Genomic DNA, 25,584 nt, shown 5'->3' with positions numbered 1-25,584 from the left:
TTCAGATTTTAGACTAGTGCTTATGCAGATGGATCTGTCTTACTAAATAAGTTGATTATTTAGCAATTAGGAGATTGGATACATTTTAGAACTAGCATTCAGTAATAAAAACTGGACCCTAGGCATCAAGGGGTTAATCAAATTTGTTAACATTTTTAATCTTTTTTTAAAATAATTTAAAAGAAATATAATTTAGATCAGTTTAAGATAATTTCGAAGTGAGCTTTAGATTTTTTTCATGTAAGTTTCCCCCATCCCCCACCCCAAGGTAACTTACATGGAAATAAAAGAAACCAAAAAAAGAGGACAAAGGAACCTTCAGAAGATTTTGAAGTTCAGGAAGCACCTAGGAAAAGACTCAGGATGGATAAACAGAATAATCGGAAGGTAATTATATCATTGGTTTGTTTAAGTCAATTATAGCAGCACCAATCACTCTGCCATAGTTAAGTTTGTCAGCATTTCCATTTTCAGGATTTAATATTTACTGGTTTTTAACTGCATCAAATGAAGCAACTGTAAAAATGTCTGTTTGGATGCACTTGTTAAAAAGATTTTGTTAATTTAGTGTTGAGGTGGAGACATCTGAAAAGAGGTCCTTACTAGTTATTTGAACCTAGCTGAAAAAATATACTAATAGAATTCAATTCCCATGGGCAAGGGCTCAGCCCACTGGTTTTCTTGCTTTACAATTTCATCCCTTTTCTGTGTGTCAAAATGTAGAGATGTATGTGTGAACGTTACCACCATTTGTCTGAATCAAAGACTGTGTCCTTAAAAATAAATAAATGTACAAATAAACACTTCTAAGAATCAAATTTAAACCTATAAAGCAGTTTAGGCTGGCATGGTGTCCTGAACTCCAATCTGTTATATATACACTGCAATTTCTAAATTTAACAACTTGTTGTTCAGATAGCAGGCCTTTAACTCGCTCCTCTTCAGTCTCTAGCTTGTTTGTCAGAATTAGATCATTCTCCTTCTTCTTTGAGTAGTGTCTATATGGGTGCTCCACTGTAGGGACACAGACACACCTATGGTGGAGCACCCATTGGGGGACACATCTCGAAGAACCATCTTTACGACACAAGGTGAATAACTTCTTTTATAGACTTGCCTAGATCACTAGGGATTCTGTTTATAACAGTGAGCCCATACTTTGCAAACTTTTAGGCGTGTGCTTAACTTTTTGCATGTGGGTAGACCGAGCAAACTCTGTAGGACTAATCTTATGAAAACATAAGCACGTATGTAAGTGTTTTCCAGATCAGGCCTTAGTAATATAGTATATGAAGACTTATTGTAAAATAGCGTTGTGAATCCCCTGGGGGAAGGGGCATTGTGATCCAGTGTTTAGTAAGTAATTTGGGAGCCCTGAATACATACGTGAATGCTCTTGTTATGCCTTTAGCTCCAGAAGGTCTCAGACATAGCAGAATGGTTGCTTTCTTATTACTTTGTATGAATCGCCTTTTACCCGTTTCCTCTTCTTAGAAACCTAGAGTAGTTCCAGCTGTCCACTTTATCACCATAAACAATTTAAAGATCACTTAGCTGTCATCCACCTATGGAGTGGTGAAGAGCATTGAAGCTGCACTTCCGTTCTTTAGTTTCAACTCAGTGGCAGATTTTTAATATCCTCTGTCCTGGGGAGTAAGAAGCTTTGGGATTGATCATGAACCTTTGCTCCTTGTGAAGGAGCAGTGTGTTGCTATTGCTATTCTGTGCCCTTAATTATTCTTTATGAAATTAAATGTTATAGAACAAAATGATTAGGTAATAATACATATTCATAGATTCTGTCTGAACAATTTGTAACTTATGGCACATATAGAAATCACATCGGCACAATGGGAGCTGCATTAAAGGAGCATAAATATGTAACACAAGCAAGGACACTTTCAGTGAAGAGTGAATCAGACCATGGATCCTCAATCATCTTATTAAAAAATACATCAAGATATTTATGAACCTGATGGAACTATAGCTTCTAGTTGTCTCAGTGATAGGAAGTTTATGTAAACACAGGCTAACTTACTCAGCAAAGAATATGGCTTATGGATAGGCAAAACTGCTATTGGTTTCCATTAAGGTGGGTTTTTTGATCCAGCAGGGCCACTTCTTCCTCTGTAGTCTGGCGTTGAGGTATTCTACAAAAGTTTACCAGCTCAACAATGGATTGACTGAGGAAAATCAATAAATACTTAAGCTTCCTTTAGAAAATCAAAATATATTTGCAGTTGGGTCCTTCCATAATGCCCGTCTTGTTGATCAGATCTGCATCAATTTAAGGTTAAGCAACGTTGGCTACTATTTGCATGATTTACTACCTCAGTGGATCCATAGCTCATAGTTAAGATATTCATGGCAATCCCTGTTGCTTAAGTAATTAAGGGAGGTGCCCTATTTTTGACCAGGTGCAATGTCCACAGTCAAACAGCTGAATGTAAGTTCCCAAATTTCTCAAAATACTTCTTGGCCTAAAATATTTGACAAGTTTCAGTCTGACACAAATTTATGCAATATCAATATTCCATTGAAAATAGTATTTTATAATGGAAATGCTGGCACAACCTTTAACAATAACAGTGCAAAAAAATGACACTGCTACAAGTAGTGACGTTGATAACAAGTATCCGAGACTTAAAATTCAGTGCAGGGTTGATCCTCAAATTTATATATTTCTGCTGCAGTTACGTTAGTAATGTAAAGGTTTTAACTTGACCAGTTTGGACAAAAGAATATTAAAGCTGACTGAAATGCTTTGTCTTCATATAGCATTTTCCTTTTCATGCAGGGGTTCATATTTCAGTTTCAGATGGATAGGTTAGACATTGAATATCAAGTTGGGTTTTTTTTGTTTTTGTTTGACAGTTTTATAGCCTCTGCAGTTGGTGGTTTATAAAAAATAAACATGCCTAAAATGGAAACTTACCATAGCTGAATTACATTACAATATAGACCAGGATGTTTGCAAAGACATTGTCTTTCTAATAACAGAAATCCAAAAGTAATTGCCACCTTTATCCAATCACTCATAAATTAGGAGTTTTTTTTCTTTTTTCTTTTTTATTTTTATTTTGTGACAGAGGGAGACAAGCAATGACAAAACAGCAAAAACAAAGGTCACAGAAACCTTCTCTTCACAAAAGAACCAGTCAGGTAATGTGGTCAGAATAAGTTTTAATTAACTTTTTCAGTTAAATCATTTAAACTAAACAGGTTGTCTGAGACAGCCATCTAAACTTTGCTGAAGCCATATTGAGTTATATTCATTAAACCCCATTTTGAGGGGTTGCACTCTTTTCTGCACTGCCAGCATTTTGCAGTACTATATTTGATTGAAATTGTGTATTGCTGATTTAAAGCAGCAGTTCTGAAGTTCACCATTTGATGGCATCAAATTAAAACTGTTGCCCATTGATATTGTAAAGTAGCAATATAAACCTTGCTGTTCAAATGCATGATTAATTATACATTTATCCAATAAAATAAGTGTATATAGTAAATAGTGACCATCAAACTTAAATTCATGTGTGATTCAAGAACTTCTTTATAACAATTGGTTGATGGGAGGCAATGTGGAGAGTTGAGAGGGAGTTGTAAAACAATCTTGTGTGCTAAATGGTTCATTGATCAGATTTGTTAATCATGCACATGTTTAAGGTAACTTTTTTATAAGAAACACAAGAACACATGTATTTAATTCTTACATTCAGTTTCAAAAGTGTTAATACACTGCAAAAAGATCTAAACTAATATACGTGGTATTGTTGCTATTTTTAGTGTAAGCATCCAGTTCCTTTAAAAATAACTTTTTTAAAAGGGGATGTTAACAAAGTGAATCTGATTTTGCTGAGATCATGTAGGCCTTCTAATGTAGTGTTTGAGCAAATTAGTGTTACATCTCTTTTTAAAAAGTCATAAATTACAGAGTATTGTAATTTAAAAATATTTAGCAAGCTCTTTGGGAAATTTTTAACAATATTTTTAGTACATATTTGTTTAATTGGAGATCTCTTGAGTCTTCAAAACGCATCATTATTTCAAAAACTTAATTGTGCACTGCTTACTCAGTACTACGTAGGCACCCAGAAGACATACCTACACAATTCCTTCCCTTATCTGAGGGAATATTTTAAATGGCTTCAGGGAGATAACGTTTTAAAGTTCCAAACTTCACTTTGTAAACCAAAATTATTTTACAGCAACGAAAAATCTGTCTGATGCATGTAAACCACTGAAGAAGCGAAATCGGGCTTCAGCAGCAGAATCTTCAACTCTTGGTTTTAGCAAGAGTTCATCTCCTTCAGCTTCCTTAACTGAGAATGAGGTAAAAAAAAAGTGGTGTTCACACACAGCCATATAGTTACAAAAAGTATCAGGTGTAAATCTTTTTTTAAAAACACAGAACAAAAAAAAAATGACAGATTAAATTCTCTAACCTTGCTCCTAGATGAGTTACAGTTCTGGCCTCTGTAAAACCTGTTAGTGTGTGTATTGCAAATTCATTTATTGTAACAAACGTCCACTTAGGGACTCGGATATTGTGTTTTTTAAATGTATTTACCAAAAAAGTTTTTGAATTGTAACCCTCTCTTAGAAGCAAAGTAAAATGCCAGTGTGTTGTGTTTTTTCTTCCATGGATTTTATTTAAGTGTCAACTATGTTAATTACATTGTGTAACAAAACTGTCATGTTGCCATAGGTTTTATATTGAAGTAAGTTTCTTGATCCTCTGTATTTGGTCTACACCAGTCTTGGACAGTTTTCTGAGCAGTGGCCTTTATTCTCTCAATCTTTTTCTATCTGTTCAATTGGGTACTATTTCTGTGGTGCAAATAACTTAATCTCCAGCATACTTAAACAGGCAGTGAAGGATGTATCTTTTTGATATTTACTTATCATAGTCTTAGGTCTGCCTATTTGGTATTGTAACTCTCTCAATTGACATACAATAAATTAAGTGTATATTCATATACAATAAATGGAATCCATTCTACCGGTCATCTGTACTGTTAAAACAGCCAAAGAATGGTAGCATGAGAAAAACCTATGCACACTGTTCTAAAGGGGGTTCCAAACCCTTAACAGGAACAGACATGGGCAACCTCAGAAGTTCATATTAAAAAGTCAAATGTTAAAAAAAAATCATGAAGGTTTTAGGTTAGTCAAAGTAGAGAATTAGTGTTTTGTTTGCAAGGCAATAGGACTTCAAGCTGCAGTTCCTTTCACTTCTCCCATTTCACTGTTTTGTTGAAAATCTAAGGTGCTCAGATACCATCATGAGTGCAATATAATATAATATCTAGACTGTTTTCTGTAAATGGCTTATTTTTACAAATTGGAATGATTGCACATTAACTGCTGTGTATAGTTACTATGACTTCAAAAATGTCATCCCCCCCCCCCCCAAAAAAAAAACAACACACAATAACGACAAACAAACAGCAACCAAAAAACACAACAACTCTCAGGAAGGAATGCCTAGGTAATACTAGTTCTCATCTTTATCTGAATCAGCTGATTTCCTTCTTTTGGCTTAAGCTTTCCACTTTTTTGGGGCAACTGTTGAGGCTTTCTGCCTAATGCTGTATGTGTTTGTGGAATTTGACTTGTCAACCAAATCCACGTAAGGAGGAAATTGTCAATCTGTTTGGTTTAAAATGTACGTCTCTTGATGTTGTAATCTGGGAAGACATGTTCTCTGATTTCTAAATATCAATTAAAAAAATTCACTGTCCAGAGATCTTTTTTCAAAGGCTCAGTTGTTTTAGGACTTAAGAAAACCTAGGGTCAAATTCTGTTTCCACCTACAAATGATTGTGAGCCAAATTGTGCAAGCTCATGGGCTGAGTTGGAACCTCTCTGAAATCTCCGCTGCAAACTCTGCACTATGCAGTGCAAATGAGATAAGAGGAAAGGAGGAAGAGCAATACACACTATTGCCAGAGCTGTGCTTACACAATACAGGTTTGCAAACAAGGAAGTGAATTATTTTAATGTTTTCTAAGCGAGGTTGAAAAGAAATTTGACAACTTAACATTACTTAAACTTTTCACAAACAATGGAGACTTCAGAATAATAGTCGGTCATGTGCTGTGTCCTTACCTGGTGTAAATCATCACTGACTTTAACTTATACCAACTAAGGATTTAGCCTAGTGAGTTTTCTATGGTGATAGCTATTATGCCAGTAAAAAAGGAAAACATGCTAGGCATTTGCTTTTGAATTTATTAGTGATTCTTCTGTGAAACAAAATAAGATGTAAATAAACTTCGGATCTTGTGGGTGGTTTAAAAAAAATGTGTAATATTACTTTAGCGGTTGCATGTTTGGCAATGTAGACATGTGGCCTAAGGGTGTTAATCAACAGAAAAAATCTCCTGGTTGGTAAAAGAAAGGGAGCGTTTAAAAATAAATATAAAACAAAAGATGAGGTGATTAAGCAAAGTGATATTCGTTTTTATGTGAGAGTGGTGCAAAGCTAATTGATAGAATGCAATTCTTTTATATTAAATATATTTGATCTGCTTTATATTTTTTGTGGTCACTTTTATAGCTTAAAGTGTTGAGTTAGACATTGTCTTTTAAGGTGGATGAGAAAAATAACACATACCCTGCTTACGTATGCACACACATTCACAGTGCAATGTGGAAAAAATTCTGGCCTTCTTGCTCTTTTCAGTAAATGACTGTAGATTGATTCCAGGACGGGACCAGATTCAAATACAACAAGATACTTTTCTGGGATTGTTGGAAGCTGCATTGAGCCCTCTTACATTTGTCTTCATTGCTACTAATTTTTATGAAGGAAGTATTTTAGTTTAAAACAAGGGAAAATAAACTAGTTATATTAAAAGGGACTTTTAAAAAATTCTGTATAAAATTCACATGAATAATTAATTAAGTCCAAGATTTTCAAGTTAATAGTGACTTTGGGTACCTAACTTGAAATACCTTAAAGGGTTTTGATTTTTCAGAGAATAGATGCTTAGACTTTTGAAAGATCAGGCCCTTCAAGGTGTCTTAAGTTGAGCACCCAAAATCACTAGTCACTTTTGAAAATCTTAGGCTGCATCACCAGATGAAACTTAGTTTTTAATTCTTTTGTAGTTGTTAATGTAGATCAACACCTCAGAAATAAAACTACTGGTGAATCTAATTTGAGAGAGAAATTAATTTTCTGTATATGCACTTTGCATCAGAAATGTTTGTCTTTATATCCCATATGAAATGTTATTTTTGAAGTGAAAGTCTTAACGAATTACCTATTGTGGAATAGAATTAGAATTTTATTGTAACACTGCAAGGCTATAAAGAATGAGAAAAGTCTTGTATATTATATAGAACAAACTGGTATAACACCATGAAAGTTTCATGATCTTTATGAGAAGACATGTAGTTATGTCATTGATCTCTTTTTAGAGGATAAAACAAGTGGTGTTTAGTTTTTACTTTTTGGTTCTTTACATAAAAAATGGAGTAGATGGGTAAATTTTTATGTATTGCATGTTGGTTCCCTTAGAGTGCAACCGTTTTGTTTTTTGTTTTAAGCTCCAGGCCCCTAGGACTGGTAGATTATTGGCACACATCTTTCAATGTGTTTGCAATGAGGCATACCTTTTTTCAACATTTCAATCAAATTTGATGGATATAGATTACATTCAGTAAAATGGGTAGACTTTTTTTAATATTTCAAAACAGATAAAGTATCATCTTCATGCAGTTTAAGGTATAGGTACATTCCCAAACGTTGACATGGAAAAAAGCGTAAGAACTATGGGACTTAGCGTATTCTAAGTTCTTAGCCAGGCTGTCATTTCACACACATGGGAACAATGAATTGAGTTGGCCATCACACAGCATTTTAAAGAAACTCATGAAAGGGTTTTTCCCATGCAAGGAGTTTAACGGTATTATATTAATACTGCATAGTAAATTCTTTGTCCTCTTATGGAGAAAACTCTTAACTTAATTAACACGCAGTATCAAACAAGGTGGGTTTCTGTTCATAACTACAACATATAATGTTTGGAATGACATAATGTTCCAAAACATCGACTTCAAGTTGTACTGTTTTTGCATACAGTAAATAATTCTGTCACTATCAATTTGTGGCAGATTTGTTATATCATCTGTTTTTACTGGTGTTAGCAAATACGCACACAATGGAGAAATCTTAAGACAAGGTAAGATATTTGATTAAGAAGACAATCCCAATAAAACATGTGCAACTTACAATTAAAACACCACTTCAATTCCATTTATCTACACAGCAGTCTAATTTTACTACAGTATACAGATAGAATCCTCAAAATACAATGATTAAAAACATATAAAGATACTATCTTAGGAGGAGAGATCCCAGAGGATAGGGAGAAATGAGTTCACAGGATTTTGAAGAAATTACTGTGCTAAAGAAAAGTAGTTCAAGCTGTTCTTGTAGGCCTGGAAAACTAAAATCTGGATTTCTAGCACTGTTTTTTCTAGCTATACTAGATAATCCCCTCTGCAAAACAATATTTAGGAATAAACCAAAATGAAAAATCATTGGAGGCCCTCCACAACCTGCAAATCCAATGTCTACTGGAGTTTTTCTTGTCTTTGTCCTGTGCACATTAGCAAGAAATGTTGGGGGGGGGATTAACTTTTTGATATTTTTTTTCCCTATTTCATGCCACCAATAAACATCTGAAATGGGAGATCATTGCAAGTAACAGAATTTTAGTCTTTTACTACTTAACATCACCCAAGGCCTGCAGTAACTGAAGAGATCTGCGTTGCCTGCCATACCTTACTGCTTTATTTGGATGCTTTCACGTTCACATGAGAAAGTTCTAAGCTTGAATGTTGTTCTTTGGCAACACGTTTTTTAAATAGAAAATTGAATTTCTCATGTATTATTCTCATCTTGTAAGCTCTTTGAACTTCCAAAAGTTGAGATTCTGTTTATAACATGTTCACATAATGTAGGTTTTTATTCCGCATCCATCACCATGGTGTCTTGAATACCTGTATGGAATCAATAATATTAAATAAAGTTCCATAGTTGTTGTTTATATTCCAGGAATATTCAGCAATGCATACCTTATCTGAAACTTCAAGCCACTGCTAATGATAAAAGGTGAAACATGTCCTAGACTTTTTACTATCATAGTACCGTGTACACTTATGGCACAATATATTTAGAGAATAACATACCCAGTTTAACAGTTCGGGCCAAAACATAAATCTTCAGTTCAGGATCTCCGATACTGAAATAAAAGAAATTTTAACCATAACTCAGTTGGCTCTGTCAGTTTTTCTGTCTCTCTCCACAATAGATTTTTGTCTTCTGAATACAGTCTGTCATTTGCACGTTGAGCTATGATATTCCCATATTGGTTTTACTTAGATTGAAAAACCACAATAGTTAAGCTGTTTCAAAGGTGAACAAACAATTAAAGTAGGTTCTTTATGATAGAAAACATAGTTTTGGTTTGTCAGAAGTCTCAGGCCTGGTCTACACCTAAAAATTAGATTGACCCCGTTACATTGTTTAGGGCTTTGAAAAATTTTGTGCCCCATGCAATGCTGTCAACCTAACCCCCTTGTGGACTCAGCTGGAATTTTTAAGGTGACCTAGCTACTGCCTCTTGTAAAGGTGGATTGCCTACATCAGTAGAAAAACTCTTTCCATCACTGTAGGAATCATCTACACTACAGTGGCACAGCTGCAGTGCCGTATGTGTGCCACTGTAGCGTAGACATACCCTCATGCTCAAGTTTACACAGAAAACTATTTCCTGGATTACTATGGCACAGAAATCAAGTCTGTGAAGTTGCTTCAGGGCTTAAAGGGTGGATGTCCTTAGACTTAAGAGTCGTGGAAGTGAATAGCCAGCTTTCAAGTCCAGACTTCCTGAAACAACTTCTAAACCTTGATTTCTGTGTGATCGTAATCCTACAAATGTGTTTATAAAGGAGAGGGAGGCTGCCTGATCGAGGATGCCACTTAAGCCAGCCCAGTGTCTTGAGAAAACTCATAAACTGTTTAGTGAGGAGATGGGGGAGGTCCAGGGATGTCTAGGGAAAGCAAGGCATTTGAGTTGGTCTTGTTTGTAATTCTGTAGAAATGATTTGTTTAACAGACAATAGTAGGAGCAAGTGAAACCTTTTTGACATACCCTGTTTTCATTTTAAATATCCATTTATTAAAAAAATGAATTTGCTGAGTATTTTTTTAGATTGCGTGTGATTCTAAACATCAGTGCTTAGTTAAAATGGGAAGTTGGGAGGGCTAGCTTTTCTGGTACTGGGAACGTTTTTCTTTAATTTCTTGGATATCTGTCTGATTATAAAATGCATAAGCACAATGTTAGAAGATAATAAAAGCAAGCAATACGTAACTAGGAAGTTGTGACTGAACATGTCTTGGGTACAGTGTGAGATCTAAGACCACATGCTGTATAGCATTTGGGGAAGTGCTGTTACACATGCACAGTGTTGGTATTATAACAGGCATTTTATGCAAAAATTAAATAATAAAAGCATGAAGGGTGAGTCTAAGGAAAAAATAGTTGAAACTAAAATTACACTTCTGGTGGCTTGGAAATCTGAAAGGAGACTGGCTATGTGAAGAGCTAACTCTACCTTGGATTCCATTCTGTCTGTGTATCAAAGGTGGAAAACAAATAGTAAAAACATAACTAACATTTTTACACTTTAAAATGCTGTTTGTTTTGAGCCTTACTATGCTAGAGAGGATTTGCATGTTGCTGGGAAAGATTGTGTAAGTCAGGGCGACAGGAAGGAAAGGTTCATAATACTAATGCAATGCACAGAAAATGTACTTAACCCTTCCTAGCTCTGCATTTGCTAACACATGATGGACAATATTCAAAACTTGCTTCTGTTTCCTGACTTTCATATTCTTGCATCAGCAAATATTTGCGTTTTTTTCTAGGCCATTTAAAACTAAGTGATGTCTTGGTTTTGGGTGTTTTTTTAAGGAAAAATACATGGACAATGAGACATTCAAGAAGGCTCTATAAATACATTTTTAAAAATTTTTAAATTTGTAGATAATCAAACCTAGGACAAAAAAATCTTAATGTTTAATTTCTTTAGGTTTGTTGTAGGCTAAGGGCCAGCTGAGAAAAACAAATTGCATTTTCTTGTCTTCCTTTATTTTATTTTATTTTATTTTAAATTCTTGGACTGCAGATTTGATAAGTGCAGCCTTCTTTTGCTTATCATTCTGGTACCTAGACTTCCTATACCCTTCTCTCCACCCCCCCGCCCCCCCCCCCCCCCAATCTACAGCATTTGATGGTTTTGCATTGGCCCCTTGAGGTTTCTGTATTTAATATTTGGAGCTAACTGTTTAAAAAGTAGTATGTTTTTCTGTAAAGAAGTGTGTATGTGGAGGGAGTGTATGTTGCACATGCTTTTTTGTTTTTTTTATTAAATGAAACTTCAGAAATAACTTACTTTGGTACGTGCTCATTTGAAACTCAGGCTAAGATTTCCTGTCTGCGCTGCCTGACTGCTTATCACAGTGTGGCTGGAGGCCAAACCGATTAAATCAATATGTTCAGTTCACTTTATACATGAGAAATTCCTTTGTTCAGGTGTGGAGCCCATGTTGATACTTGGCGTACATCCACTTAGTTATTATGTGAAGTGGGTGTGTGCAGATAACCTTAATTTTAAAAAATCATTTGCTCTAGTTCCCTATGGTATGGTGAATTGGCTTGCTGCTCCATCGATATCCGTTAAATACAATGATGGAACTGGCATCAGATATTTGATACAAAAACATTGTGATAAATGACTCTACTTATAAAAGGAATTGCTTTATCTCAAATTTAGATAAAATGCCTAACATTCGGTTGGTATCTATTGCAGTGTCATAAATACTTATCCTCTGAGCCAAGACCCTTCTGATGAATGATTTTTAGTTGGCAAAATAATTATAGCTTGCAACTGATGGGAGTTTTAAATTAAGAAAATTGAAAAAACTGACTTTTTTGTACATAAACACTACTTTTAATCCCCCTTTCCCATTTGTTCCAGAAGAAAACACACTGCCAAACAATTTCACTAGACACATTAAAATTAGAAAAACTAACTCCAGAAAATATACACTGGTTCTTGGGCCTTAAAGTTATCTCAGCTTGTAAAGACAAACACCTTATTTCTTCCTTTTTCACTCTTACCTAGTACCCCCCACAAAAATTGAATATGAGCATACCCTCATCTCTTCAACATCTGTTTTCTCAGGAAGGAAACTGCATTAGTCCACAGAACTGTCTCATTGTTTTGTAAGGTCCATTGAGGTTTTATTGTGCATTATTATGTACTTGTTCTGCACAATGCTGCTCAGCCAAAGTAATAGAATACTGTAGAAAATATTGGGCCAATATTTGCGAAACTATACCCATAAATATGGACTAATATGAACCAAAATTTAGGGTCTGTTACTGGTTTAGTTACAATAGGTTTGTGCATCAAATACTGTGGTAAACAAAGCATTCTTGTTATGTAAGAAAACAATAGTGAAGAGAGCTTTTATAAAAATTGTTTATGTAGCTTTCTTAGAAATATGTTTACCATTGTCAAAGACAATCCACTAGAACTCTGCCTTTGGTAACCCTGCAAAGGACTGTAAGGCAACTGAAAGGTGTATTTCAAAAAAGGAGGGTGGATGGGGAAACTTCGTAGGAGATGAGGCCTGAATATGCTCTTTCGTACACCAGTATAAATCTACAGTAACTTCACTGAAGAGAATGGTATTACACTAATACAAAATGTGTGGGAGAAGAGAATCAGGCTTACTGATGACATGCTTTGCTTGATTATATACTATCATGTTTTATATAGCTTTACATAACTTTCAGTTGCTGAAAATCAGGAGAAACATGGCAATATTAAAACAAAATATTTTATAAATGCATCTGAAATTCTGCTTCTTTCAGTTTGACTCAGTACTACAAAGTCTGTCAATAACAAAACTATGGAGAAATTAAATTTTAAAAAGCAATGCACTTAAATTTCTTGAATAGACTCACTTTTTTAAAGATCTCATGTACTTAATCAATATTTAATGTATAGTATGCACAGGGAATATGAGATCTTCAGGCACTAAAGGAGAATTTGTTACTCTTGCAAGTGACTTAATTGAATGATTAATGAGGTCATTGCTATTTAGGTGCCAAGCAAAGTCCCAAAGTAAAATCTTGGCCCAATGGAAGTCAGCAGCAAAACTCTCATTGACTTAAATAGGGCCAGAATTTCACTCCTCCTTTCCCCCAGTTTCCAGTGAAGAAATTATATATTTGATTTCTAAAACTCCCTCCCTGTCAATTGACTATAAATCATTTGCTGCTTTGTCAGTACTATGCTGGGTAGATGCTTCAGAGGCCGTCCTTTCTAACAACTTGGGAGAGGAGGGGAGTTAGGGAGAGACTGTTAAAATCTTTTACTGATTACCTATAGCAACTGTAAGTTTTGATAGTACTCATGTTTCTATATAGGTTGATGACTCACATTTTATTTGTACACAATGCACAAAAGAGTAATGGAACACTGAACTTTTAAGTAAGGCCACATTGAAGAAAACTGCCAATTTTTACAGTAAATATTTTAAACAAATGTCTACATTGACTTCAGCTTATTTTCCCATTAGTGGGGTTTTTTTTTTGTTGTTTTTTTTTTTTTTTAAGTAGTACTGAGTGTGTGAGGAGGAAAGTATTCTTTTGTAGGTGTAAAAGGACACATAATAAAATTAAAATTTCAGGCTACCCATAACTAAAAATATCTGGTCTTGCCACTATGAGTGATAGTCACCCTCAATTTTGATTGAACATCAAGAAAGAGAAGTTAATTGTATGCAATTTATGCCTTATTAAGGAGATTACTATTTGATTGTGAATACATGCTCATTTAGTGGACTTGGGGTAAATTCTAGTAAATAGGAACTTACATTTTAACCCTCCACGACCCACCCATCAAAAAAGTACCAAATATGCAGAGCACTGCAATCTAGAAGCTTGTGCTTGATCTTTTGCTTGATGCTTTCACTATGAAATATTTTAACAGACACATTAAAATAGTAATCTTCTTAGTTATGTTCCACTCTAGAGGTGACTGCATTACAGTGAGTGAACTGATCCTTAATTATACTTTTGTTAGTTTAAAAAAAAAAACACTTTTGGATTAAAAAAAAGTGCTATGAAATTCTTTCTTCACCCAGATTAATCTGAATCCTTCCCACAATATCAGACATTGCTTAGGGCATGAGCAAGGCACTGCCATCTCTGTCTAGCCTGGGTCACACTTTGCATGTGTCCCGTATGTCAAGTCCCATGAGTTTTCACTTCTCTGCTTGGCATAGGGTTTCTTTCAGTTGGCTCCTTTTTACATGTACCTTCTGCTGCCCAATAGCATGCCTGCAAGAGCAGACACTTTGGCTTTATTCTTAATACATGTACCAGGTATTTCCATCCTCTTTTCTGGATAACTTTGGAGATAGGAAATTGCTGAACTAGCTAACAAATCTTGATGAGATGAGAGCTAAAGAATGTGAGAACATAAAGATTATGATGTGGCAGATATTTGTGAGATTCTTTACATATGAGAGGTTCATGAAGCATGGTTATGAGACATATTTCTCCACCTTCAGAATGACTTCCATCTACCATCTTGCCATAAGTGGCAGCAAGACTATTGTTTCATAGCAGCAGCCCACATGAGGCACTTGGAGGCTTTGGTGCAGAGTGGGATATAGAGGTATTGTTACTGACTACATATGAGACTGATGAGTTTGGAGAGAAGCTTCGATGGAATTGGATTGTTGGAGAGATTACGTTGTGGAAGTGGTTAATAGTCATGTTTGGGTGAGTGTTTCGTTAGGTCTTTGCAGTCTGCCCCCAGTTTGGTAGCTGTGTCCTTTCAGTGACTATGGGCAAGTCTACACTGCAAAATTAAGTTGACTTGACTTACAGCCACTGCAGTAATTAAATCATTTTTGCATGTCCACACTATGCTGCTTGTGACAGCAGTGCAAATTCTCACCTGAGCACATGCACTGATTTAACAGTCAGTGAAGGGCATTGTGGGGGCGGCTTCTGAAAGGCAGCAACAGTTGATGTAAGCAATGCAGTATCTACACCTTACTACATCACCCTAGGCGCTATGCCGCTTGCTAAAATGGAGTTAAGTCGGTGTAATGGGTGAGTTACATCAATGGGAGCTACATTTCAGAGTAGACGCTTAGAGTTAGGTCGACGTAAGCTGCCTTACATCGACCTAACTCTGTAGCGTAGACCAGGCTTACCTTAGAGTGACAGGGTTGAACAATGCTACTGTGCATTGAAAACATGAAGCACTTGGAGGATAGAAAGAGGGATTATGGGAAGCTCTGCCTGTCAGTTTGTGTGGTAGTTGTGGACGTAAGCAAGTTATGTGAAATTGTGTTGTGGACATAATGAAAAGCTGATATGTTTGATTTTAGTTCTGTTAGCTCTGGTCTACACTTCAAAGTTATGTCGACGTAAGGCAGCTTACGTTGACCTAACTCTGTATGCATCTACACTAAAATGTAGCTTCCACCAATGTTACACACCCACTGTACCGACTTAATAACTCCACCTCCGTGAGAGGTATAGTGCTTAAGTCGATATAGTTAGATCGATGCAGTGTTAGTGTAGACACAATGTTGCTTACATTGACTCTTGTTGCCTTTCAGAAGCCGTCCCATGATGCCTCACGCTGGACAATTAAATCAGTGCAAGCGCTCCTGGTGAGGATGCTCACTGCCAACACTAGGAGCACAGTGTGGACATGCAAAAGCAATTTAATTACTGCGGTGGCTGTATGTCGACATAACTTAGGTTGTCTTACTTTTGTAGTGTAGACTTGCCCTTAGTTTAATGTATTGTTATACTATACAGGTATAACAGACCTGATCAGTGGACACTGTAGGGCCATTGTTGATGGGTTTGTCTCTGTTCAGATATATGATACAGTCTGGAAAGGTATTTGAATGGTGGTATAGTTGTGTTTTTTTTTGTTTTTTTTTTTTGGTTCTGTGTAGGTGGTCTCCCTCAAAACTAGATTTGGCTGAGAGTGTCTATGTTATGTTAGTATCCCAGGAAGGTGGTTAGATGCCTTTAGTATTGGTGTAGACTGTAGATTGCCTTGTTACCCTAAGTGGGCTGATTAAGTCCATCACCGCAGTTGCATGGAAGTGCGTGGGTTGATCCTTTCTGGTGGTGCCAGTGTTTATGCACATGACTGTTGTATTTCAGGGTCTATGCTGATTTCCTATTAGCTTCTGGGTTGAGTTTAAGGTATAAAAACCCAAATAGTTTAGCACTCGCCCTCTGCTGTTTTGACATTGAAATATTTCATAGATTACAAAGCCAGGAGGTACCATTTGTGGTCATCTAGTCTGACCACCTGTATAACACAGCCTATGGAGTTTCCCCAAAATAATTCTTTGAGCATATCTTTAATTAAAAAAAAATATTCAGAGAAGGTCTTATGCTAACATTGCTCTGGCTTAAAGAAAAAGGAGACTGGGAATGAGGAAGGCATTTTCCATGTGAGGATTCTGGAACATTCTTACCCTTTGATGCAGCAGAGGCTATGTTAATCTTTAAAGCACACTTCACCACTCATCTCTCAAGTTTTTGGGAATGCTTTTTGATGATCTTTCTTTGGGGACCAACTAGTATTGCTGTATTTTATTAATTTTACATTTTGTAGTTTGTGGGGTTTTTTTATTGTTAAATCATATAGAGCAGAGTTAGGTGCTCTGAAAGGAATCAAAACTTAACAGCTCCTGCATGTTTTGTTTAAAAATTATCAATTTGAGCCATCTGTAATGTGAACATACTAGGAGGTGAAAAAATGGGAATACAAAATGATTTAAATACTGCTCATACAAATTAAAAATGTGATTATCTTAAACATGGTCAGTGTGTCAGATAATTTAAACCAGGATGGAAATGGTTCTGTATTGCCACAAACTCCAAATACTGTCTGTCTCAAACTCATTTTTCAGTAAATGGCTGCTGCTAGTGGTGCACTCAAAAATTTCATTTTCAGCTTAAAACTATATGAAACTAATTATTTTAATTGATTGATTACTTTTCTCAGAGAAACAAAGTTTCCTTTAACTATTTAAATGCTGAGATTTTTAAAACTGCTAAACAAAATTCTTCAGTATTTTGAAATGGGGAAAAATCCTTTAATATGTGAGTATAGATATAAAACACACATACACAGTCCAAGAGGATTACAAGGACATTGTCAAACTATGTTTTTGTCTTTTAAAATTATCGTTTTTAATCAATTATTTGTAAAACCCTACAGCCTTTCTGGACCTCAATTATAAGAAATTTCCGTTATCCAAATCAGGATCATCTCTCTTACATCAGTTAACATTAACATTCATTCAGTTATCCAAAACTTTATCTGAACATACTCGAAGAAACACCTTTCCCCCTTCTCCTTCCTCTCTTCCCATTGCAATATATGGATTTGAGCCTTTGTGTAAAACTTTAGAAGTTTGAAATAAAATGTCCTTGCCTACCAATTTTGTCTTTCTGAATTTAGCAAACCGCCCCCTCACCCAAGTTTCCAGGATCACAGAAACTCACTACAATCCAAATGATCATATTTACAACAGTTATAGTAGGTAAACATTTTGGGCCTTAGAGTGGAGACATCTCTTACCTGTTTGAAAGCATTTACCAGTTTTAGCAGTCTTCCCTGTAGAGCAAATATCTCTTACAGGTAGAAGTTGCAAATAGGTAGAAATATTTTAAGTGTGAACACTGTGTAGATAAGCTAAGATTATATAGATATCTGGATTTAAAAAATGGGTTTTTTTCCTAATTTTAGAAGATGATTTAAACAATCAGGCCTAAGGATCACCCTGCTCTAGGGAGCCAGCTGTGTCACCAGATGCAGAGCATGTACCCTAAAGAATAGGGTTTTTTAAAAAAAAATTCCAGTTACATCTGAGAGATGAGCTTGCAGGTGTTTTCCTGTCACTGTATTTCACAAGGGTAAATTTGAATATCTGTACCATAGATATCAAAAGGGCTTTAATTCCTGTTTTTGGAATAGGACTAGAGCATTTAGGAAGTCAGTTGATGTTTTGTAGCTATTGGAGTCAGCATAAAGGGCCATTTCATTTTCATGCAATGTCTCCAAGAGAATTCATTTGTGTATTGAAATATGTTAGCTAGGATGACAAGTACCCGAAGTCTTCAGCTTCGCTTTAGTGTAGGGCTAAAGTGGCATTGATAGCCTGCCTCCATAATGTGTTCATTGTAGAAATCTTCAGAAATGCCGCACTACTGTTTTGACTTGGCTTCTGGGTCTGATGCTTACTTTAAGAGGACAGTTTTGCAGTCCTTTTTATTTAGAAGTCTTCACAACATGCTCTTCACAACTGCTCTTCTGGGGTGAGGGAGGAATTGATTGCCTGTTAGACTCCTGCTGGTAGGAATATGCAGAGGCCACCCTGAAAAAGGGGGAAAAACGTTATTTACCATAGTAAAGGTGATTCTGAGAGTGTTGCCTCTGCTTATTCACACTACAGGCCTACCTACCTTTCCCTTTTCCTTGGAGCTGTGCACTCATGAGACTGAGATTTAGTGGAGCAAGTCTAGGTATCTGGGGATGTCCTCACATGTTCTAGGCGGGGCACCAAAGTTCAGTTTTATGAAGTGATGTTTCTGCTGTACCAGTGGGGCAGTGCTTTTTCTGCAAGGTATCGAAATCTCAACAGCACTGATTATATGAGTCTAATAAGTGTGAATTTGCAGACAACGTTCTTCAAAGAAACACAGTTACTAACACATGTTTTCTATGCCTTAGACAACACATTGACCATTCATGTGCATATGGTACAATATGTTACCTTTGACTAGTTATAATAGAAAAGTGATTCTAAAATGGCATGCAGCAAGAACTTGAGATTTTTATCTACAGTATTTGTTTAGTCTGTGAAAACAATGGTTAGTCTTTTTTATAGGGCATCCACCAACATGTAACTTCAGTTTTTTAAGAAAATTTACTTTTGTGTGGCAAAGCAAATAATAGTCTGACACAGTCTTAGTCTAGACTTCCATCTTCATGTTTCCTTTAGTAACTTTCTCTCACAAAACTGATTACACTCAGCCATTTTCCTCTGTGAATTGGATAGATTTAATGCATACATTTAATCTTCAGATCTCGGATGGTCAAGGAGATGAGCGATCAGAGTCACCCTATGAAAGTGCAGATGAGACTCAGACAGAAGCATCTATATCATCCAAAAAATCTGAGCGAGGAGCAGCAGCAAAAAAGGAGTATGTGTGTCAGGTGAGAGACATTAGTTAGTCATTTGTTACTGTTGGATTTTCTCTCTAGAAACATTTTTTTTTTAAAGATACAAAACTGAGACTGGAAATAGGGTTTTGGGGACTTCGGGGGAGTTAATGCTTCATCCGAGCCTGGGTTATTTACATCTCTTCAGGGAGGAATAGTTTAGTGGTATGAGCACTAGACTAGAAGAGAGGGATTGTTGAATTCTAGTTTATTGCTCTATTTGACCATGGGCAAATCATGTAGCCTTTCCACTTTAGTTTCCATAACTGCAAAACAAACATAATACCTTTCTCAAAGGAGGGCAGGTAACTAGTTAGTGTTAGATTGTAAACCCTACAGCTCAGAGACTTGTCTTTGTGTGTGTGTATTTGTAAAGTGTCAGTGACTACCACAGTGAGACCCGGATTACGGCCTCTGGGCACTACTGTAATATAAATAACACTTTAATGATGGTATTGGTATAGTCAGGCTTTTTTAAAAAAAATTAAATGCTGCTACCAGTATTTAAAAAGGGATCATTATTTGTGAAATGAGGTAGAGTACATCAGGGAATATCTGGTTTGTCTCCAAGGGCCAAACAAGCAAATTCTCTCTCTATCTCACTCTTTACATATAGTAATAATGAAATTACATTTATTTTAAAATGCTGAGGTGACTAATCACTTAAACTGTGCTGTCATTAGAGCGTGGTAGTTTCTAGTAGTTCTTCGAGTGCTTGCTCATGTAGATTCCATTTTAGGTGTGTGTGCGCCCACGTGCACAGTTATCGGCAATTTCTGCCTTAGCGGTATCCATTGGGCTGGCTGTGGCGCTCCCATGTGGTGCAATTATCAGGTGCTACCAGCCCTGCACCCTTTCAGTTCCTTCTTACTGCCCTTTAAGTTTGTTTGGAGCACCTTGTCTTGCTTCACAAGAGCAGCAGCGTTTGTCCATTGACTGGTTTAGTGGTTGTTGTACGTAGTTTAATAGTTAGTTAGTTGATAGTGTGTGATAGTCAACAGAGTCCCACTTGGGAGTTTACCCTGAGCGGGGCATGCCCCGCTCCTCCCGGCTTCAAGCTGTGTGCGTCATGCAGCAGACCAATGCCGATCAGCAATCCGAACGATAGCTGTCTTAAGCGTCTGGGTGAAGGCCACGGGAAAGACAAGTGTACCATCTTTTGCCTACCCAGAAAGAGCAGGATATTCTCTTGAGGTCATTATTGATAGAGGCTGCTCTTCATCCGGCATCGGAACCCTCCACCGCGGCACCCACGCCCAATGCTTCAGCCTTGGCGTGCATCGCCTGCATGTTCCATTTCGCCCGCGCCAAAGAACAGGCTGAAGAAAAGAAGGCCCTCAGCACCAAAGGAGAGAGGGGCCACGGGCAAAGGACTTGTGTCAGGTCATGCGCCTGCTATGGGGCTTCATGGGGGTACTGTAGAGGTCGGACCCATCAGGGCCCCCCCTCCCACCCCAAGCAGCAGCAGGGGTTCCCAGCCAGTGATGGGGCCTTGAGTGTCCGAAGTGGTCCCAGTGGCTGCGGCTCCGCAGGTGCCGCGCCAGGTGACTGATACGGCTCCGCTCGTGGCACCAAAGGGGAAAACCACTGGGGTGCTGCAGCATAGACTGGTGTAACACCCCAAGTTGCTGGATCGCAGGTGCAATTCCCTGTTGCTGTGACCTCAATATCCCCTTCTACTAGGCAAGGGACTCCGGTCTCATGGCGCGGCTCCCCGTACTGACGACCCTCTGGCCATAGGTCGCCTAGATGCTGAACACCCTCTCCCAGAAGGTCTCCTTGTCGTTGGCCTCTATCCTGGAGGTCTCATTCGGGATCTCGGCGTCATTCGTGTTCGCCTTGGTACCATTCCTCTGGCAGGCGGCGTTACTCCTATTTCCCCTGTTGATTGCCTACCAGGCTCAGTAGGCAGACCTAGGCCTCAACGGACCCGCCATGGTCACCGGAGGGACAGTAGTCAGGGTCGGACTGATTTTTAGCCCGTTGTCAAGACGTGGCAACTTCCCTCCAACTCAGGAGAGCAAGGTGGCTCCGGCCATGGTTCCAACACAGCAGGGGCTGTAGCCCCCACAAGTTACCGTACTGGAACCTGTGGGAGGTGCCGATTGATGCCAGTCCAGTACTCCCAACCCCTCCTGGCTGCATTGGGCCAGCTGAGGTACTGCCAGTGCCGTAATCAGAACACGGTTCCACGGTGGAAGCAGAGCCCGTGCACCCATACCCTGGCATTGAGGGAGCCCTCCCCTGACAAGGGAGGGGGTGACACCATCTCTCAGGTGACACAATCGTCCTCATCGTCCCCAAATGAGGCGGTGGCCAGACCCTCCCATACCAGAAGTCCCCCGGACGATTTTAAGGAGCACCAGGCCCTCTTTGAATGGGTGCCTGAAAATCTAGGTCTGCAGATTGAGAAGGTCACTGAGGAGGCAGACAACCTCTTCAGTGCCATCTCAGCCACCACACTGGCAAAAATTGCATTGCCCGTTCACCCAGGTGTGCTCAAAATAACCAAATCGGTGTGGCAAACCCCTCATCTATTCTGCCAACATGAAAGAAAGTGGAAAAGAAATACTATGTCCTTGCAAAGGGCTTAGAGTATCTATACACTCATACCCACACAGCATCGTTGGTTGTGTCTGTGGTGAATGAAAAGGACAGGCAGGGTCACCGCTGTGGAACGCCAAAAAATGAAGTCAAAAGACTCAACTTATTCAGCAGGAAAGTTTATTCGACAGCCAGCTTACAGTTTAGGGTCTCTAAGCACCGTGCCCTGCTGGGACGTTATAACTTTAAGCTGTGGGACTCCCTTAATAAGTTCACGAAGACCCTTCCACAGGATTGTGTCCAAGAGTTTGCTGCATTGGTGAGCAAAGGCATGGTGGTGGCCCCGGGAGTCTTCCAGGTGGCCTGGGACGCGATGGACTCGGCTGCTAGGGTGGTCTTATTGGCAGTGGCCATGAGACGTAGCTCTGGTTGCAGGCTTCTGGGCTGTCCCAAGAGATGCAGACCATAATCAAGGACCTGTAGTTCAAGGGTTCGGTGCTCTTTTCTGAGCTAACTAACTCTAGGCTCCGTGGGCTCAAGGACTCCCGAGACACCCTCCAATCCCTGGGCTTGCACACCCCTCAGCAGTCCAGGAAGCCGTTCCATCCTCTGCCTCTTCCGACGCAGTCTAGGTCCTGCAGGGCTCCCAGGTCTGGCTTCTACAGATGAAAGGACAAAGGGCCTAAGAGGCTACACCTTGCAGTTTATAGCCTACCATCCCTCCCACCCTCCTTCCCCATCCGTCTTCAGGGACCTTTCTCACAAGCACCTCCTCATTCAGGAGATCGAAAGCCTCAACCAACGTCAGAGAACTCAGGGCTGTTTGACTAGCCTGCCAAGCCTTCTACCTCATATACAAGACAGCGTGGTTCAGGTCCTGACGGACAACATGATTATGGTGTTCTTTATCAACAGGCAGGGCCGATCCTGGTTGTCTGCCCTTTGCCAGGAAGCCTTCTGGCTCTGGGACTTCTGCCTACATCACAACATCCATCTCATGGCTGCTCACCTTCCAGGGTCCAAGAACGCTTTGGCAGATCGCCTCAGCAGGATGTTCTCGTCTCGCCACAAGTGGTCCCTTCATCTGGAGGTGGTCAGTTCCATCTTCCGCAGTTGGGGAACTCCCTGGGTGGACCTGTTCGTGTCCAGGCAAAACAGGAAATGCCACGTTGTCTTCTCGACTGGGGGCATGGACAGAGGAACCCTGTTGTACGCCTTTCTGCTCCCGTGGTCGGAGGCTCTGATGTAAGCCTTCCGTCCGGTGCCGTTGCTACCCAGGGTCCTCATGAAAATCAAACAGGACAGGGTGAGGGTCATCCTCAGGGTGCCGGCGTGGCTGCGCCACCGTCTGCTGGACCTCTCAGTGGTGACCCCATTCCAGCTACCGCTCAGGTTGGACCTGTTCTCCCAGAACCATGGCAGTCTTCTGCACCCAACCTGGCGGTGTTATATCTGACAGCTTGGCTGCTGCGTGGCTGAACGCACAGGAGCAGCAGTGTTCAGCCGAGGTTCAGTGCGTTCTGTTGGTAAATAGGAAGTCCTCCACCAGAGCGAACAACCTGGCCAACTGGAAACAGTTCACCTGCTGGATTGCAGACAGGTGTTCATCCCGAGCGGGCTTCGCTGCAGCTTATTCTGGACTACATCCTGCACCTTAAGTTCCAGGGCTTGTCCCTCTCATCGATCAAGGTCCATCTAGTGGCCATCTTGGTCTTCCACCCGCTGTTCGAGGGCAGGTCAGTTTTTGCTCAGGATATCACGGCCAGATTCCTTAAGGGCCTAGAGTGCCTCTACCAGCATGTCAGGGACCCCGTCCCTCCGTGGAACTTGAATCTGGTGCTGTCGCAGTTTCCAGGTCCTCCCTTTGAGCTGCTGGCTTCCTGCTCCCTCCTTCTCCTCTCCTGGAAGGTTGCATTCCTGGTTGCGGTGATGTCGGTCCACCAGGTATCCGCGATCCGGGTGTTCACCTTGGAGCCACCTTACATGGTCTTGCACACGGTCCAACTAAGGCCGCACCTGGCGTTGCTTCCCAAGGTAGTCTCATTCGAGTTTCATTTTGAGCCAGGACATTTACTTACCAGTCTTGTTTCCGAAGCCACATAGGTCTGAGGAGGAGCGCAGGCTACATGCCCTAGACTTCAGAAGGGGCTCTGCCTTCTATATTGACCAGACCAAGCCATTCCATAAGTCAACGCAGTTATTCGTCATTGTGGCCGACAGAATAAAAGGTCGCCCTGTATCCACTCAAAGAATAGCTTCTTAGATCCCTGCCTGCATTCTCGTCTGCTATGACCAAGCGAAGGTGCCATCCCCGGCGATTGTCACCACCCACTCAACCAGGGCACAGGCTTCTTCGGCAGCCTTTCTGGCTCATGTGCCTATCCAGGACATCTGTAGAATGGCCACCTGGTCATCTGTCCACAATTTTCCGTCCCATTATGCACTGACCCAGTAGGCCTGGGATGATCCTGGCTTCGGTAGGGCAGTGCTGCAAGCCGCTAAGCTGTGAACTCCGAGCCCACCTCCATGGATACTGCTTGTGAGTCACCTAAAATGGAATCTACGTGAGCAAGCACTCAAAGAAAAAACAATTACCTGCCTTTTCGTAACTGTTGTTCTTTGAGATGTGTTGCTCATGTCCATTCCGTTTCCCGCCCTCCTACCTCTCTGTCGGAGTTGCCGGCAAGAGGGAACTGAGAGGACACAGGGCCAGCAGTGCCTGATATATCAACACATGGGAGCACCACTCATACTGGCCCTACAGATACCGCTAAGGCAGAAATCTCTGACAACGCGTGCACACACCTAAAATGGAATGTTTCAGAGTAACAGCCGTGTTAGTCTGTGTCCGCAAAAAGAACAGGAGTACTTGTGGCACCTTAGAGGCTAACAAATTTATTAGAGCATAAGCTTTCATGAGCTACAGCTCACTTCATCGGATGCCCCCCACTCTCCTGCTGGTAATAGCTCACCTTTCCTGATCACTCTTGTTACAGTCTGTATGGTAACACCCATTGTTTCGTGTTCTCTGTGTATATAAAATCTCCCCACTATATTTTCCACTGTATGCATCCGATGAAGTGAGCTGTAGCTCACAAAAGCTTATGCTGTAATAAATTTGTTAGTCTCTAAGGTGCCACAAGTCCTCCTTTTCTTTTTGCTAAAATGGAATGGACATAAGCAACACATCTCGGAGAACAACAGTTATGAAAATGCAGGTGAGCGCTTTTTATTCATGTGCCAATGCTGACAATTCAGGCATGGAAGTATCACAAGGCCTAGCATGTTAAGTTAATGATTCCTGGTAAGGAGAAAATAAGGTTGCTTTTAACCTTACATAGTCTGCAATTTCCACATGTAAGAAAATTGTTTAAAATCTTTTTGTATTTATTAGATTGAATCTACATTATTTAGCGCTCTGTGTGTGTGTGTGTGTGTGTGTGTGTGTCTAGAGGGCGTGCATGTAAATATTTTGTGTTTACTAAATATATCCTAGATATTTGTAGGAATGGAAAAAACATTTCTGCTTGGAAACTAGATAATCTGATGGTTGTAGAAGTGTCTTTTCCTCCACTTCAGATAGGAAGAGTGAGAGGAGAAGTGGGTGAGAGAAATAATGAAGAAAATAATTAATCCTATAAGCGTATTTTTAACGCTCAATACTTTTCT

The 25,584-nt window shown here is 39.4% G+C and overlaps 1 protein-coding gene across 1 annotated transcript in view; it reads left to right on the top strand.

Annotated features, from left to right (window-relative positions):
* Positions 1 to 25,584, top strand: part of NSD2 (nuclear receptor binding SET domain protein 2) — a 150,060-nt gene that overhangs the window by 81,993 nt on the left and 42,483 nt on the right. Inside the window, exons 7-10 of the mRNA XM_077816182.1 lie at positions 269 to 387; positions 3,090 to 3,162; positions 4,209 to 4,333; positions 19,234 to 19,365. Coding sequence (XP_077672308.1) covers positions 269 to 387; positions 3,090 to 3,162; positions 4,209 to 4,333; positions 19,234 to 19,365 — 449 coding nt within the window. The remainder of the gene's footprint in view (positions 1 to 268; positions 388 to 3,089; positions 3,163 to 4,208; positions 4,334 to 19,233; positions 19,366 to 25,584) is intronic.

The sequence above is a fragment of the Eretmochelys imbricata genome, chromosome 4 (genome assembly GCF_965152235.1).
Source record: "Eretmochelys imbricata isolate rEreImb1 chromosome 4, rEreImb1.hap1, whole genome shotgun sequence".
In the NCBI taxonomy this organism is placed as follows: domain Eukaryota; kingdom Metazoa; phylum Chordata; order Testudines; family Cheloniidae; genus Eretmochelys; species Eretmochelys imbricata.
Note: the sequence above shows the minus strand (reverse complement) of the source record. Positions and strands in the feature narration are given on the sequence as shown.